At 48.8% G+C, this 17,854-nt stretch overlaps 5 protein-coding genes across 5 annotated transcripts; 3 read left to right on the top strand and 2 right to left on the bottom strand.

The window, feature by feature from the left end:
• Positions 1–1,802: 1,802 nt before the first annotated feature.
• ERO1 (endoplasmic oxidoreductin-1) lies at positions 1,803–3,569 on the top strand (the record flags this gene model as incomplete). Its single annotated transcript, XM_064895460.1, has 2 exons — positions 1,803–2,333; positions 2,394–3,569. 2 exons carry the CDS (start codon positions 1,803–1,805, stop codon positions 3,567–3,569), a joined length of 1,707 nt encoding a protein of 568 aa, XP_064758147.1.
• A 256-nt stretch (positions 3,570–3,825) lies between these two features.
• LTR64_001078 (uncharacterized protein) lies at positions 3,826–4,731 on the bottom strand (the record flags this gene model as incomplete). Its single annotated transcript, XM_064895459.1, has 2 exons — positions 3,826–4,464; positions 4,486–4,731. The coding sequence occupies 2 exons, from the start codon at positions 4,729–4,731 to the stop codon at positions 3,826–3,828; spliced, it is 885 nt and encodes a 294-aa protein (XP_064758146.1).
• Positions 4,732–5,972: 1,241 nt separating this feature from the next.
• On the top strand, positions 5,973–7,886 carry LTR64_001077 (uncharacterized protein; the record flags this gene model as incomplete). The annotated part of the gene is made up of 1 exon (XM_064895458.1): positions 5,973–7,886. One exon carries the CDS (start codon positions 5,973–5,975, stop codon positions 7,884–7,886), a length of 1,914 nt encoding a protein of 637 aa, XP_064758145.1.
• Positions 7,887–10,321: 2,435 nt separating this feature from the next.
• LTR64_001076 (uncharacterized protein) lies at positions 10,322–12,433 on the top strand (the record flags this gene model as incomplete). The annotated part of the gene is made up of 2 exons (XM_064895457.1): positions 10,322–10,412; positions 10,536–12,433. 2 exons carry the CDS (start codon positions 10,322–10,324, stop codon positions 12,431–12,433), a joined length of 1,989 nt encoding a protein of 662 aa, XP_064758144.1.
• A 685-nt stretch (positions 12,434–13,118) lies between these two features.
• Positions 13,119–17,724, bottom strand: POM1 (serine/threonine protein kinase, CMGC, dual-specificity; the record flags this gene model as incomplete). The annotated part of the gene is made up of 2 exons (XM_064895456.1): positions 13,119–17,244; positions 17,297–17,724. The coding sequence occupies 2 exons, from the start codon at positions 17,722–17,724 to the stop codon at positions 13,119–13,121; spliced, it is 4,554 nt and encodes a 1,517-aa protein (XP_064758143.1).
• Between the last annotated feature and the right edge of the window lie 130 nt (positions 17,725–17,854).

The following is a 17,854-nucleotide window of genomic DNA, read 5'->3' as shown; positions in this document are numbered from 1 at the left end:
TCTCTCATATCCCACCTTCCTGCTAAAGAGCTTTTTCGCTCCACATGCATTGACAATGACTGCCATGCGAGATCTTTGTTCTTGAGTCTGTAAGGACGATGGCAAATCCCGTCTGTTACTCGGCCAGTACTTGAAACTTAGGGACTAAATTTCAAGCTTGACAACGTACATTGCAGGAGACCAACCACGCCTTGCTGCTTTCAGGTTATCGTCGTCCCCACGACTTGGCTTTCAGAGCTATGAGATCAAGACCTGCCTAGTTGCAAAGTATTACCACTAGCTTATGGTGGCGAGCTGAGAAGCTAGCATCTCTGGTCCGTGCTCGATCACTCGCCAAGAAGATACCCCCTGGGGACCCTGGGAGTGAAGTACAACCAGTCCCCAGACGATTGTGCATCCGCATAGCGCATTAAAATCCTTGTACCGCACACGAACTTTGGACAATTGAGGGAGAAGGGCGAACTGAGGAGGCGACGGCCACAATACAGGACGCCATCGTCTTCGAGATTCGTGTACAGAGCTTCTCGCGTCAAGCTCAGCTGCACGTCTTGGAAGGTAAAAAGAATCATCGCTTGAGACCAATTCGTGAGATCCCTTACAAGCCTGATCACTACGAATATACTAAGCAGATAGTTCCCTCCGTAAGATATGACCAAGTGTTGACAGGTCTGATCCCGTACAGTACCTACTACCGCAAACGAATACATTCGATGCCCGAATCTGTGCATTAACGTGCAAATTTCCTCGCTGAAGAAAAAAACTGTGACATGTTGTTGAAATCTATAGTAGTATTGCCTGGCTTCAGCCTTAGCATGCAGCTCATGATTTCGTGTTACTCGAGGGCAGTGGTTAATCTTCTTAGCATTCGGAAACGTGTCGTTTTCCTTCCGAGATAACCTACCGTTGTGGTCTCATGAAGTCTCTGGACAACTCTTCCAATCATCTGGTTCACATTCAATACGTATAGATCATGGTCTTGTCCATCATCCCAATCTTGCCAGCTTGCAAAACCCCTTACTTATCGCTAATGACGCGATTGGCTCTTATTCCTCACTAGACCCAGACTTGACTTGTGTTTTACCCTCCTCTATGCAGCTCGATAGGTTTCGTGTAGCGGTACTTGGAAAGTAGTGCCCGAAGAAAGTGAAGTGTCTGGTTCGTACGCCTAGGAGCTGTAGATTTGGTGCTTGTGACACGCTTACCTACTCAACAGACTGACCGCGTGGAGGGTTCCAGGGAGATTCAGTTTGTTCAAGCACTTTGAGGCGGCAAGCACAAGGAAGCATCGCATCTTTTATCGTACATTGCATAACAATTAGTCATAAACATTTTGGTAGTACTTTCCGAGGAAGCGAGGAACATCTTGCTTGAAAAACATGTCTCATTTATGCTTTCACATATTCAACGCAAGCAATCTTGGTTTGCGACAGAAGCATTTGTTGGGGCGCATATTTTCTGCAAGCAATACTCCGTAAACTGCAGGCTTCGAGTGCCTGAAGATCATTGCTGAATGTGACGTAGTTAGCCCTCGGACAAAAACTATTAGGTTCTGGCTTTGTCAGACCATCGCCGCAGCAAAGGCCAAATTCCAACGAGGCCACCTTGTCCTGGAACTTTTTCAATTTTGTGGAAGCAACAACTACTAAGTAAACTACCCTGAAGTACGACTGATCCTGGTCTACATTCGCAATATGAATCCTCTGTGAAAGAGATTCAATAGCCAAATCGAGTCGCACCTGTTGCCCTTTCACCTCCCTACGATCCTCCTCTGAACGAGGCACACGTTCACTGTTCTCTGCAATATGCGCTTACATGCTGGACACTTTTATTCGACCTGCTTTGCATTACTACAGATTCCCCATTTTATCAGCGCAGACCCTCAGTGTGCAATAGACCCGAAATCAACTGTCACAGATGCCTGCACATCCTACTCGAATCTGGACTCTTTGAACAGGGCGATACGGCCAATACTCGATGATTTAACGCAAGCCGACTTCTTCGCCTATTATCGTTTGAACCTGTATAACAAAGTGTGTCCTTTCTGGAACGATGAAAATTCCATATGTGGCAATCGAGCATGCGCTGTGGACACAATAGAAGACGAAGGCGACATACCTCCAATATGGCGAGCAGAAGAGTTGAGTAAACTCGAGGGTGCACGAGCCCAGCACCCAGGTCCAAAGCAAAGGAGAGAACGTCCGGAACAAAGACCCCTACAATATCAATTAGGACAGAACGTTGATGAAAGTTGTGTTTTTGAAGCCGATGATGAATGCGACGAGCGAGATTATTGCGTGCCAGAAGATGAAGGTGCTGCTACGAAGGGAGACTATGTGAGTCTCGTGAACAACACCGAGAGATTTACAGGATATGCCGGACCAGGTGCAAGACAGGTATGGGATGCAATCTACAAGGAGAACTGCTTCAGCAAGTCCGTCACTGCGTCAATACCTGCACAAACCGGACGACATGCGTCTAAGGAATTAAAAAATATCTTTCAAGAATATGGCAGACAACATGTCGAGTCCAAAGACGATTACTCACTCAACGATCAGTGCATCGAACAGCGAGCATTTTACAGGATAATCAGCGGCATGCATGCGTCCATCTCAACCCATCTCTGCTGGGATTACTTCAATCAGAGTTCTGGCGAGTGGTTCAAGAACCTGGAATGCTACAAGGAGAGACTGCATAACTATCCTGATCGCATATCCAATCTTTACTTCAACTATGCTCTTGTAACACGAGCAATCGCTAAACTCGACAAGTCCTTACAGTCATACACTTTCTGCTCTGGAGATCCTGCCCAGGACTTTGAAACGAAGCAGAAGGTGGCTCGGCTGACTTCTGAGCTTGCATCAATTCCCAGTACCTTCGATGAATCAATCATGTTCCAGGATCCATCCATGATTGACCTGAAAGATGATTTCAAGCAACGATTCCGCAACGTCTCGCGGATTATGGACTGCGTTGGCTGCGACAAATGCCGCCTCTGGGGCAAACTCCAAACAGCAGGCTACGGAGCAGCACTTAAAGTTCTCTTCGAATTTGATGAACAAAATGCCGCAGACAATCCATCCTTGCGTCGGACAGAGCTTGTGGCTCTCATCAACACTTTCGGTAGACTGAGCCACAGCATGAAAGCAGTCGGAGATTTTAGGTCGATGGTAGCTGTATCTGAAGGCTCGAAATCAGTCACTACAGCACCCGCCGCGCTGTCCTCGGCGAAGTCTTCTCACCGTTCGCCACAAGAACTCATGCGTTCTGATTCCAAAGATGGAGCTGAGGCTCGGGAGCCAGCAAAGCCGCAGAGGAGCACATCGGAAGCACAACCAGTCAAGAGGCGGCGTCCACAAAGAACGTTCTGGGAAGAAGTCAAAGTTGAGTGTACGCTGGTCTGGAAGACGCATGTCATGGTTCTAAAGAGTTGGTGGCATATGCCTTTCAAGCTAAGCAGAATAGCAATTATGGAATTAAACAGGTTATGGAGTTATTGGTTGGGTCTACCTGTACCACCAAGGAGCTGGGCAATTGAGTTTCCGACACCTCCTCGTAGGGATGAGTTATAGAAGGGCGAAGACCTTAGCTACAAGGTATGGATTGTGGTGTGGTTTTTTCCCCTCCCTGGAGTTATGGGAAACAACACGTTAGAATTAGCATAAATAAACAGGGACAGGGCGGACTGATGCAGGTTGGAGCGTTCTATTGTACTTGCATACATGGGTTTGGAGTCAGGTAGCCTAAAAACGAAAGGCTAGAGTTGTGTCTGATCATGATATTGGATATCAATTTCTATGATTTATAACTTCACGTCGATCTATTCACTCAGAGAGTTAGATAACCCGTCTTGCTATGCTTCTTCTCGCTGGAAGAATGATCCATCTCAAACTGCTCTTCGTCATCACCGCCACTCTCAGCTGGATGCCGCAACGAGATTGTGCCACGAGGTGTTATACGTCGAGAAGTAAAACGCCCGAAGGCGTGGACGGCTCCAGAGTAGAACCTCGTTGTTGGCAGTGCCACTGGTGTAGTGTGTGCTTTGTCAGCATCGGATGTGATGCGTGTCGCAGCCTTGTGCTGTTTGGGATTGTATGGGAGGTAAGTAGGGTTATCATTCACCAAGTGACTGACTTCGTAGGTAGTTACTGAGTTGGATGTCGTAGACGTGCGACCCACTTCTGGGATTCTCCTCGATTGTGATCGTTTGTAGGAACGGTAGGAGTTCTCGACTATTGTCCAATCTGCTAGTGCATCTGCGTCGAATGAGAACTTCCGCTGCGAGTTTAAAGGGACGGTGGATAGGTCGGGATCTATCGTATCTTCGAGGGTGTAGTCTGCATCTTCATTTGAGACCTTAAGACTCGGCTCTTGTCGTTTCGTGCTTGAAGGATCGCTGAAGTGTTCGTCCACTGAAGGACTTGCTTCGTCAAGGACATCTGTGACCGTAAGAAATAGCTCGGTTTCCTGCGAGATCGTGCGACTTACCGACCAGGTGGGTAGCCTCTCCTCGTTCCACCCACAGCGGAAGGCTTGGTAGGCGAAACTTCTGTATTGGTCTGGTTGTACATCCTTGGCCTTCGTTGATGATGCCTCAGATGATTCCGTGTCCCTGCGAATATAAGCGTCAGGAAGCATAAGATACATGCTCGGTGTGACACGCGAGTACAGACCGTGGCGTGTACCACTCTGCTCGGTGACGGCCTTAATGTCAGGTCGAAAAGGTTTGTACATCCCGACAAGTGGTAGTTGTGGAAGCATGTCAGTAGAGGAAGGTTTTAACTTACGGTTGCTCAAGCCTGTTGGCTGTTGTGAATGCATTTTGTCGTTCCTGGAATGGGATGAGCGCGGTTGATACTGGTTTTGAATCGTGGTGTATGACAGGTACTTGTATGAATGTTCGGAGATCAGTTTTTGCAGGTATGTACTCTGATCATGCAGTAATCGCCTGGACGTCGACCTCTATATGAAATGTACCATCCTATGCACTACGTCCTGAGACCAGCACAAAGGTAGACTCTGCATTGTAGATGTTCATGAACAAAGGGTCCACAAGGAGATGCTCGAGGAAGAGGACAAGGTCCTCTGTTCGGCAACAATGCTACATTGTGCTGGATACTAGCTCGAACATTGAACTATCACAGGGTTACTGACTCACTGCGATGCCGCTTAGCTGGATCCTCTCTGTACTGATGGAGGTGGATTGAGATCAAGACTTTAAGTTGAAGACGGGCAAGACGGGTAACATGTTCCAAAACGTCCAGGTAAGCGACCGCACTCGGCAGAAACGCTGCGATGAGGATGCAAAAACCATGATCTAAGCTTGCTATGCCTCTAGAGTCGGTCCAGAGAACGAGGATACTTGGTTGTCTGCCAGCAAGGTTCGATGGGACGCACGTATTCGATGGTAACACAATACAATTCTAGATGAAATCAAAGACGTTGGTAATATTGCTCACATACCTGTTCAAAACGACTTACATTATCTTTGCCTTCCTTAAAGCTTCCTCAACTGTGTAGTGGTCGGCGAGAACCTGCTCCCGAGACTTTGGCAAGCTGTAACATTGAACCATCACACCAAGAGTCACGTCACTTTGTCAAGTCTGCTGCCACGCTTCTTGATCTCGGTGGGGATGGCAGAGACGCGTCATGGCTCGCATGCTGGTGAGCGTAAAGAGACACGCTCGTCGATTGTATGTTCATCAGTACTGAGGCTGATTCAATGATGTCGTTTTTCGTCACAGCGTGACGATAGGTCATGACATACATACTGTACGGTCCAGCACTTCGGATCGAAGAACATGGCATGCGAAGAAGCGAGCTGGGGCTGACGCCCTTGCCTTGTTGCCGTGGCAACGACTAGTCCGACGCGTCCCACATTCAAGTTCAGTGCTCCATAGGGGCAGCAGTCAGGAAATCTTACCTTTTCACAGTCACTCTCACCCTACTACAGCGGGACCGAAATCAACCACACAATGAGACGATCGCTTGCGACACCTTGTCCTGTACCGATAGGCTCCTTCGCGAATTTTGACGACACCTACAACGAAGACACAAGCACGGAGTTCGAATACACAACTGCCTTTCAAGCATCTTTTCGCAACGTGAAACCTAAAAGAGCTGGATTTGCGCGTCGAGGGAACAGCAATTTCGTGATACACGAGGACGGAAACGATGAAGCACAGAGAACAGGTGTAAATGAAGGAGCGCAAAAAGTGACAGCATCGTCAGGGCTTGTAAAACCCGCCAGACGCGTTGCTACGCAGACCAGAGAACCGATCAACAGCCTAGAGCCTGTCCTTAAGGCCGAAGTACGGAGATACAACGGAAAACAACCGCAAAGAGCTTGCCGAGCGGCTAGACGTTCATGTCTACCGTCTTCAAGAACATCTGAAGAAGTAGTCAGGCAAGAAGATGCTGTGGACGGAATCCCTGAACCGCGAAGAATTGCAGTCGAACGACATGTTGCCCGAAGGAAGACTTTGTATATACCTTCTGAGGATACCACACAGCCAAAAATGTGGATGGGTGCCTTCTTTTCAGTTGAGAATGGGCTACTAGAAGAGCAAATAGAGCTCACTGGAATCGCTGCGCGAATGGCTGAGAAAGCAAAGAAACAGGCCTCAAATTTGGCTAAGCCCAGGCGTGCCCCTTTGAAACAGATTCATGCTGCACAAGAGGAATCAGATCGAGTAGATCGAGCCGGTGCACCTACTGGCAAGGAAAACTTCCCACCTTTACATACTAGGGACTCTAAGGAAGGAGAAACAGTAACGCAGTTGCAATCTCACGACGCTCCGAACGATAAGGATCTGCAGAGAAAGAAATTCATCTCCCAAGCACGTCTTGAAAAGCTGTCGAAGACTGGGTCTCAGACGCAATGCAGCTCTGTAGACATGATGTACGAGGTTGGCAGAAGGCGGCACGAATATCAGCAGTCACCAAGAACAAAAGCCGTCAGGAAATCCGGGCCCACCACTCTCGAACGTCGAGGCCAAGAGTCTCTGTACGAAGATGTTCCAGACACAGCTGCTTGTGACGGAGACCAAGGACCAGCAGCTACTTCAGCTTTGACCAACGTCGATGAAGTTTTGCAGCCTATGCCCGAGGACCACGTCGAGGTGAATTCTCGAACGCCTCTCCTGGACCATGTAGAGCAGTCCACGACCTGCGAAGAACTCTGGCAGGGGCCCCAAGATGTCGCCGCCTCTCAAGCAACGACCAAGCTAATAGAGGAATTTGCAACTCTGGACCACGATATGTTGCGATCACAATTGTTGAAGAAGTACCAAAGTCCCGAAATCAATTTGCTTCAAAGTCATGTTCAAGCTGCGCTGCTTTATGGCACCTTGAGCCTATCTTACGAATCTATATTGTGGATACACAACGTTACACGCGACGTCGAACTTAAACGCCAATTTTTGGGCTTCTGGTTGGATAACTATGACAACGATTTATTAGAAGCTGCACTCGTGGTCGTGGCAGAGAGACAGCCTTGTGCGCCAGCCAACCGAGCATGCAAACCCATTCCTCTGCTACTCGACAGGCGCAGAGCGCTATCCAATTCCATTGACTCTTATCTACTTCGACACGAGGAGCCTCACTTCAAGTCTGCTGGTACTGGTGTCTCCTGCAACGATCTGGGCAGCAAGACGATCTTGAAGAGTCTCATGCTTGTTAAAGCCTTAGACATGTCAAAAGAAGGACCCCGTTCCATAACTGCCAATCAGCTCTTTCACCAACATGCCAACTTAAAGTCCTCGGCAGAGGCTGTACAGTCGTTGATGAAATTGCTGAATCCTGCAGTACAGAATCCAGTACGTGCACTGAAGCAGCTTGGCTATCAAGTTACGTACGAACAGCAAGAAGCAGATGAGGTGTCCTACTGAACCAATGGTATTGCTACGAGCCACAAAGACGATGTCTGCTTGAAGTTGCATGGAATCAAAACACGGGAATGGAGACAAGGTTTAGACGCTGATGAAGGCAGAGTTGGATTGTCTTGCGTCCGCATGTTTGTATAGCAAGAACCACCGGTACAGTCGTTCCTGCACCTTGAAGTTCCTTGATACTAGATAAATTATACCTTCAAGGTGATACCTTGTTCACATCAAATGTTTTGACTGTGACCTGCCTGCGTATAAGCAACCAAGGACGTGTGGAGGCTTCGTTGTACTCAAGTGCAAGCAAAGATAATGCTGGGACCTGATAACTACAACCGCATACTTACAGTGTTCCCCTAACATCTGTCGTACGCAATCAGACGTGAGACTCGTTGTTCCGATCGATCTTGTGTCTGTGCGACCAACACGAAACAGGCCATTTACTGTTGCACCACGTGGCGCGGAGGCACCTTACAGAAACGCCACACTGGGTGGACTCCTCAGATTATCGATCGCGATCGAAAAAAACGTCGAAGAGTCTTTTCCAGGTTTCTGGGTTAACCCAGCCTGGAATCCGGGATCCACCTTATCCGACGTACTGGTAACGAAGTTTTCCCGCCCGGCGAAACCAGATGTGAAGGTGCTCAGATGCAGGGCCTAGACCAACACATGTGTGCCATTGTTACTTCTAGCCCTTTTCTAGCTCGGACGTGGAAGGAATGTTTTGCCAGATGAGCTAGATTGATTGTGGGCAGTATCGTCCCAACTCGCATATTACTACCATGGCTTCCACAAGCGGAATGAAAGATGTCAATCACTCATGTTGTGACAGACCTGTTCTTGACCCTGTCTGCATTTCGCCCCTGATTGTGGCTGATCATCTTGGTGCTTGAGCAGAAAGCCTCACAGCCATACAGGCACCATTGGATACCATTCCAAGTCTCTGGTAGTCTAGCATACGTCTAACCAACAAAAAGAAAGCATGACGACCTCGTTGACTTCGCTGCCATCTGAGTTGGTAGACTTGATACTCACAAATCTGCCATTTCATTCCTTACTGGCCTTTTCTGCCACTAGTCGAACAAGCTGTGCACAGGCATATCGATTGCTGCAGCATCTCAATTTAGCCGTCCTACCGCGAGATATTCATTGTCAACTTGCACTGATGTTGCAGACAAATTATCAGCTGGATCGACAGGATTGCTCTCAGATCAATATCGCCAAGGCTTCAGAATGTCCTGGTCTTAAGTCAAGGAAAGAACAGAATCCAGCATTAGTGCTCGACCAGCACGTTCTAGCTCAGAATCGGATTGCTGCTGATCTTATCGAGAAACAGGCACTGCGGAACCTGAAATCGCTATCGTTGTCTATGTATGATATACGATCGACTGAACTTACCACGGCCATGGCACAAAATTTGTCCAAACTTCAACATCTGGACTTGAACTTCTGCCACCCGTACATTCATGGCTCACCTCTACCCTCGAGCTATTGGCAAAAAGCGCCACAGGGGAGCTCCTGCTGGAATGCTCTTGTTGGCTTAGGTTCAGATAATCAGCAAGCATTGCGGATGCGAGGACTTCGATCGCTGAAAATCCAGCGGGCAGGTCTCACATCCACACAATTACGCAGGTTTATCGAGGCCAATCCAAGATTAAGAGAACTGCACCTGAACAACGTGACTGGAGTCGATCGAGAATTTGTTGCTTGGCTGGGGAGATATTGTGCATCTGAGACGACGTGTCTTAACAGTATCGAGCTCGAGAATTGTCCAAGGCTGATTATGCAGCAATTGGAGCATTTCACGTGGCTGAAGGATCTGAACAAACACAGGGTCGACCTATTGAGTTTGTGGATGTGCAAAAATGTCACACATGATTTGCTTGCCAGTCTCGTCGAAAGCGATGTGGATTATCAGCATCTTCGGCAGCTTGAGCTCGTCCTGCCTCAAGGTCCAGTAAATGGACGCCACACAGCAGAACGGGCGCGACAGTATGCGTTTGCAGAATCAAAAGAGGAAGGCTGGAAGCAGTCGTTCGAAGACCGCGGCGACAAGATCGACGTAGATCCAGCTTACATGGTCGCACAAGTGGCTGTAGCTGCCTAGCACTCGAATCTATGATCGTCATTCTCTTTCTCTGTAACCATGACTTCGCCCATTAGACTCGTATAGAACTCAAGACTTCATGGGAACTGACTTCGTGCAAGTGTTCACTGAACGCGAACCAAAAGAACGTCAACGCAAGACTTGCTCTTGATTTCAGTGGGATGCCGATACTGCCGACTTGTTTGCTCAGTGAACAGGCAATATCATCCCTGGGAAGTCCACCAGCAAATTTTATGTCGGAGATAGATGTTTTCCAACCCACCAGTTCACCGGTAATAACTTTTTTGATCAAATTTGTGCATGTTGTAGGTCACATTGCAGGCTTTGAAGCGGCATGTCGAAGGCGTCTGCTAGTGACTACGCTCTTCCAAACATAGAGCTGGGGCAAGAAATCAACGTCTCTGTGCTTCCAGATCATCTTCAAGGTGAGTTGGATGGACGGGACACAAGATGGTCGTATGCGCAGATGCGAGTAGTCGCAGGAAGGTGTATGACCCTGAACGAGCGTTCGCTGTCCACATCAAAATGTTGAGAAGCTGACAGTACAGAGTTGTATTTTGCCAGTAACACATCGGAGGATTTAAAGGAGAAAGCATCTTCTATACAGATCATTCCTCTGGATAAGCTCGAAGAAGAATCTTCCGCAATCAGGATTTTTCAGCTCCTTCTACATCGAGAATGGCTCACTGCAAGGCTGGTACAACATGGGAAGTGCCATCCGCCTCTGATATTACAGCGAGCACTTGTATACGAAGCCTTGGACTACGACGATCTGGCGGCATTTGATGCTTTTGTTGTTTACACTCTTTGCCAGAAAGCAATCAGCGACGAGTTTGTCACTGACCTCGAGGCCCACAATCTAGACGGCTCGCCCTGGGTTGTTTGTTCTGACGACGATCAGGACATGGACACGGTTCAACAATTGAGAGTTCGATCCCTTACAGTCCTGATAAGATGTCTGTATAGGCTTGGGGCTGTCAAAGACGCACGGTCATTACATACAGAGCTTGTGCAAGAACAGAGATTGTCAGAAAGCCTCTCCTCGATTCCAGTCGAGCAGCAGAAATATGACCTAGGTCAATGCAAAACATCTATCCGAAACGACCAGGCTGTTGGTGTAGATAAACAAGAGTCAGAGTCTGTTGACTCGTCTCGTTTTGGCAAGTCGCGCAGAGAAATTTACCCCTGGTCGAGGCACGAGCCAGATCGAAACTCATCAGAGTCAATATACGAAATCAACGAGTCGTTGTCACGGGTTTCCGGTGACCTCGAAGCTAAAATCACAGCATTACCGGCGTTCGATACCTTCGGTGCCGAGACAGAGGAGCTCTCCTATCAACTTGGACTGTTCGCAAAGACCGACCTACAACCAGGCACGCAAGTGTTGGCCGAGAAGTCTATCCTTACTGCCATTAGACCCCTTGAGGATGCCATCTGTGATGCGTGCGGTCAAGAGCTCGAAGGCATACCGTTCGAAGATATCCGACAATGTGTTGGTAGCGACTGCGACATCACTTTCTGCTCCGAAGATTGTAGAGCAAGAGCTGTTTCAGAATACCATCAGCCTGCTATTGACGACGACGAAGAAGATCAGTCCGATGAAGACGCAACTTCTTACTCAGAGGATGAGAGTACCACAAATCGTGATCTCAAGAGCAGGGACAGTATCGACGAAGATCAGACGCCAGATTCGATAGAAGGAGACTTCAAAGGTGCTCCAATTTGCGGTAATCACGACCTCAGCACGATTGGGCGACCAACAAACACTGATACCCCGGAGTGGGATCTGTACTTCCTACTACTAACACGCACGATTGCGATGTCGATAACACAACAGAGGCACCCACTACAGCTGAAAGAGATCAAATATCTTTGGGGTGATTTTAACCCCTGTTCCCTCCTCTCAGCCTGTCACGACAATTCCTATGAGCCACCTCCACGCACACTACCATTCTCATTCTTACACAACCTACAATACGTACTCGACTACTTTTCGACACTCTCGCTCTCTTGCGCCAACGCAACGCCTTATTCAGCTCATTGGCTGCAAAACTTTGACTTCTGGATCCTGCAAATCCTCTTCTCGAAATTTCGCGGTGTAGCAAACGCAACGCAGAGCACCTTCGACGGCAAGCCTGAGATCGCTTCAGTACATCCTTTGTGGTGCTTAGCGAACCACTCTTGTGCTCCCAATGTTACATGGACGCCCAAGGGTGTCCGCGAATTCTTCGTGCGCACCGCGGAAGAACGAAAGTGGCAGCCCGAGTCTGCGAGTCAAGAGGCATGGACGGGGATCAAAGCTGGAGAGGAGATCTTCAGTCACTATACAGATATCGAGTTATCCGTACAAGATCGCAGAGACCGTTTAAGAGAGGTTCTGGGAGGAATCTGTCGCTGTGAGCGGTGTATTGCTGAAAGTGGCCTACGACCTGGTCAGTCTCCTTAGGCAACCTAAATGTTCAAAGGGGATGCTGCGACAAACAGATTTTCTCGGCAGGATCGATACGGTGAACCTATGTCCTTTGGGCCACCTGGCAAGAGATAAAATGTTGATCTGCTCTTGGTTTCTATGCTACATCTGATCATCTCCAGTAATATGAGCTCGTTGTGAAGACTGACCTGCAATACCTCGTGCTCAGTATTTAGCTGCATCTGTTACAAGTACGAGTGCCAACTAGGCCATTTGCACGGGCTATCTAAGGGCAATGCGTGGACGTGGGCAAAACACAATGACTCTCAACCACGTCTATAAATTCATAGACAATTCTGTCATTACTTCATAATATTGTGCTTTGAACTACCATAACCATAACAGGCTGGAGGCTGTTTCTCTCTTTTGTTCGAATCCTAAGATTTCATGATATTTTGTGCAGATGCTATTCCTCGACATCGCCGCTACTCGTGCAGCTTGACCTCCTGCGCCTGCAACCACAAAACCGATAGCGCCGCGACGATGATCAACGCAGTGATCGAGATAGTCCATACAATGACAAAAATGCAGGCAAACATACATACTTTCGTAGAAATAGCAGACGCAATCAATCATTCGCTCACTAATAATGCTTTTGGTGGCACCATGGTCTAGCTCAAATTCCCGTTATTGACTGGTCGCAAAAGCTCTGAACATCGTTTTACCTCACTAGGCTTGCGGCAGCAGCAGCCGTAGCCATATCCGTCCTTCCATTAACCGTTTTCACTGCAATTCGTCCGACGTTCGTGCCTCCCATCGTGTTCGATGTTCGTTTTGCGTTGATAGGGCCACTATTAGCCGTCGTTGATTGTCGTCGCGGACCTGCCTTACTTGGAGAGGTGCTAGCAAGAGAGCCCAATGTTAGTGGCCTGAGACCTCCTGTGGCTGGAGGTTGTGGTAGTGGTCGCACAGCACCATTAACAACAGTGGTGTTTCCACGTTTCATGGGCGAGTTGACAGCACTCACGACAGTTCGCCTGTTGGCGACCGGAGCTTTCTTGACTCCAGTAATGAACTCATGGTGTAAGGCTTCTTGAGGGTTCATGCGTCGCGCAGGATCCCATCTCAAACATCGAGTGATGAAGTCAAGGAAATTTTCGTCGTCGCATTTGAGCACTGTACGGAGATCCTTGGAGCTAGGTCTACGCCGTTTCCCCTTGGAAGAGACTGTCAGACGTGGCTTGCCCATCGAATCGAAGAACAGCTTTTTCCTGGTACTCTTTTCAATGAGGTGCTTCTCTGGTGGACCAAAAACTTCCATGATACAAGCCAATTGCTCTTGTTCGTTCTCGCCCGGGAATATCGGATAGCCAGTGTATAACTCAGCCAATATGCATCCTAAACTCCACACATCGATCGGCATGCCATATGACATTCCAAGAATAACTTCAGGAGAACGATAGAATCGTGATTGGATGTACGTATACACCTTCTCGTTCTCGAAACAACTAGAACCAAAGTCGATGACCTTGATATCAGCGTGTGCAGGATGGGCAAGTAAAATGTTCTCCGGTTTCAGATCGCAGTGTATCACCCTCTTGTGGTGCAGCAGAATCAAACTTGCAAGCATCTGTTTCGTGAAGCGTCGAATGAGCTTCAGTGAGAAGCCCCTGAAATCATGTATCTTAATGAATTCGTAAAGATTCATATCTAGCAGGTCGGTTGAGATGCATAGATGTTGTCGGAAATAAAAGCTCTGGTCAAAGTTTACGACATTATGCTTCTTGTTTGGATCCCATTCCTTCAGTTTCTGTAGGATATCGACCTCAACTAAGGCTTGTTGATGAAAGCGCTTCTTGTTCCTGATGATTTTGATAGCGACGAGCTGGCCAGTCTTGTGGTCGATGCATCGAACGACCTGTCCGAAACTGCCCTTTCCGAGTAGATCTATCACTTCATATCGATACAACAGGTGATCGCCTTCCACGATATTGTAGTCTCCACGTTCATCGTCATATCCGAAATTGGTGGCTGCAGAGGACAGGTCGCCAATGACCTTTTTAGCATGCCTTGTGCCTACAAAGTAGACATCTGGAAAGTCGATGATTTCCCCACGCTCGAAAATGTTCAGATTGATTGTCTGTAGAGCTGCGGAGGCAGAAATACGCTTCACCGGTTTTGCCCTGACGCGCAATGAGTCTAGCTTCCTTGCGGCTGCTTCCAAATCCCTGCGCTTAGAGGCCAGTTTCCGCATTTCATCTTCAGCAATAAGATCATCCTTATCCAGAAGATCTTCTGGAGCCGGCGAATCTTGCCGTATATTTGGTTTTAAACTCATAGTAGCACTCTGGCCGAGAATAGAGCCTGACCTGTTAGTATGTGCCATCAGAGACGTACGTGCAGATTCGAGGGATGACCGTGTATCGGTGGTACGGTTCGTTATACCATCCATACTCTCTTGGCGATCTAGCGTGTGATTGCTTGAGCCCGAAGTCTTTCTTCTTGACCTAAAGAAGCCTGGTTTCTGTGTCGGGCTTGCAGAAGCTTTAGACGAGAGGTTAGACCAGGTTGCAGAAGCCGGTAGCTTTGGCGGAGGCATGTTGTCGTAACGGGCCGCTTCCGAATCATTTCCTGACAGATCGGCTAATTTCGCATCACTCTTTTTCCTTTGCACGTTTTGACTGAATGTGTTTACAATTGTTAAAGGCGTGCTGTTCCCTGAATTGTCAGTTATTGGGGTTGAGGAGTCCGGTTTCACAGAGATCGAATAGCTCGGCGCCCTAGGACCGTTGGGCTTTTGCAGTGTTGCTGTGCGTTTTAATTCTGTACTAAAGTTAGGCCGCATAAAATTGCCAAATTCGCCCGTGTCCTTCGGCAGGGAAGAGGAGATGAAAGGTGATATGCTTCGGTGGCTCGAACTATCAGCTTCAAAGTTGAACGCCGGCAAGACCGGACTTCCAGCATCAAGCGGATGAGTTTCATGTCGCAATGCATAATGAGAAGTACTGCTGCGAATCGTGTTTGATTGCTCCTCGGCCGGCCTGTTGTTCCGAGCGAAAAATGTCGCTTTTGAAGCTGTCATAGGTGTGCTAGGTGTCTTCATATTCCGAGCTCCTGGAGGTGTCGATGGCGTGTCGATAGTTCCAGCTCTTGAGTCCTTCAAAGATTGTATCCTCGCCGTCGTCGGAGTACTCAATGGCAACAAGTTGAGCGGAGGTAATCTCAGGTTTGGCTGACTTCGTTTCTGTCGGTCATGGGTCTTCGGCAGATGCTCCTGCGGCGGCTCAGGATATACCGGTGGCTCATCTGGCTGCAGTACAGGGACATCAATTGTCCGGACCTGATCAGGATACGCCGGTTGATCACTGAGATGTGACGACGGTGATGACTCAGGCGAAGACATAGGAGGCTCTAGAATCGACATAGCATTCGCAAGGTCAATAGCAGCCACGATTTCTGCAGGCGTGTTACTCGAGGCGTGCATACCAGACGAGCGAGCAGAAAAGAATGGTTGATCAATCTCGCTGGCTGGTGAATCATAAGATTTTGGTATAGCTGGCACAGGAGGAACTTCGTCCTCGTTTTCGGCTCTCGGCTTTGGCGTAGGCAGTCTTGAAGTTGAGCCATGAACATGAGCTCTGGGTGTCACGTGGGCAGAGTTCCTTGTTGAGTTGTAGCTGGTATTTGAGGAAAGAGACTGGCCAGAGCTATAAGATTTACGATTCGGATCTGGGGTAGTCCTTGACGATGACGGGGTTGTCACACTTTTTCGGTGCTGAACTGCCGGAGACTGAGCGGTCGACCTGGGTCGTAACACCACAGGTTCTGGTTGGGGGGTAGGAGGAGCCTGAGAGATACGTCTATTTGGTACAGGAGGGGCGATTGGCATCGTCGACATGCGTTTCATGCGTCTTGCATCGGTCGGACTGATGGTCCTAGCGCCCAGACCTGTAGCCATGGACATCCTTTTTGAGCCTCCTGGCGTCGCAGTGCCAGATGGGACTGCAGCTTGTTTGCCAGGTGTTGTTTGACCAAGTGAAGGCGCCGCCTTTTGTGGATCTGGCGTTCGTGAGGGTGTCAGTAGGTCTTTAGATGGAGTTCTGTGAGGAAGCAGGGCCTGTCTTGTCTTTCCATCTTTAGGCGAGTTGGAACCCTCCCGACCTGGTTGTGCCTGCTGCTTATGACTTTTGCTTTCTGCGCTCGACTTGCTGCCGCCATTGCTCAAGTGCCGTCTCACATCAGTCTCGTTGTCATCTGGTGGAGCGACTGTTCCAGGTCCGATAGACTTTCTGGATGCTTTTACAGGAGGGTTGGCGTTGTTGAACGCATTCGGTGGGAAATGGCTTTGACGTCTTCCTCGAGCAGCAGAGCCCGAATTTGGGGTTACGACTCCTGGTTGATCTGTCTTGGCGACGTATGTCCTGTTCGTAGTCGATGCAGAGGAAGTTTTGCGAGCCAGGGCTGCGGCTCCAGCTCCTGACACCTTACGTGTGGGTTTAGGAATGGTGGTATGCGATGAAGCTTTCCTCTGTTCCGCTTGCGACAATGCAGAAAGGTCGTGAGGTTGTAAGGACGGGACGCTACCAGGAAGTGGGAAGTGGCTGAGGTTTGGAGTAGTCGTTATGTTGTCGTGAAAATCGTCAAAGTTGAAAGTCGGTTCTTGAAATGCTGAAGCTTGCATAGCGGCCATACCTTGTCCATCTTGAGGCACGGTCTTGACAGGGTCTATTACTGCGAAGTTGAAATCGTTTACATCGTTCATGGTAGGTTCGAAGGAGAGGGTATCGTCAGAAGGAGGAGTATCGCTGAAACTGCTAAACGTGGCGTTCATGGCAATAGTGTTGGCTCTAAACGACATCTCATTAGTGATCAGCATCCGAGAAGGTGCGGTCGACTTACCTGTTACTGAGTGAGTGTAGTTCGATCGAGCGCGGACCCAGAGGTAATTTCGCAGTATTTGTCGAAGGCTGCCTCCTTCTCGTCTGCAGAAACGACCGAGGCCCAGCATTCTGACTGTTTTCTATACCAGAATGCTCGTTGTTGCTCACACCAGGTTGGGCAAAGGAGGAAGGAGGTGGTTTTCGTGCCTGTGCCTGTGCCTGTGCTTGCGCTGGTGAAGCATGCATAGAGGTCGCTGGATCGTCGATGTCGGTCGGTGCTGGATTCATGGCTGCAGATATCCGAAATCTCGTGGATCTTTTAGGAGGGGCTGTGCCACCAGCATCAACATCCTGACCTCGTCTACCACTGTTGGACGCCCTTGACTGGTCCGAGTTTGCAGGCATGCTGGTACCAGTGACTTTGGGTGCGGACGATCTGAACGACATGGCCACTGGTCGAGAGACAAGAGCTTATTCACTGCTATCACTAGCAGTGAGCTCGTTGATGCTTGTTCTCATGCCATAAGTTTCACAAGACAGCGTGTCGTAGAATTTGAATTGGTCAAGGAACCGCGAC

Source organism: Lithohypha guttulata, assembly GCF_036872675.1.
Source record: "Lithohypha guttulata strain CCFEE 5908 chromosome Unknown scaffold_1, whole genome shotgun sequence".
Taxonomy (NCBI): Eukaryota; Fungi; Ascomycota; class Eurotiomycetes; order Chaetothyriales; family Trichomeriaceae; genus Lithohypha; species Lithohypha guttulata.
The sequence above is the reverse complement of the archived record's forward strand: the minus strand, read 5'-3'. Positions and strand labels throughout refer to the sequence as shown.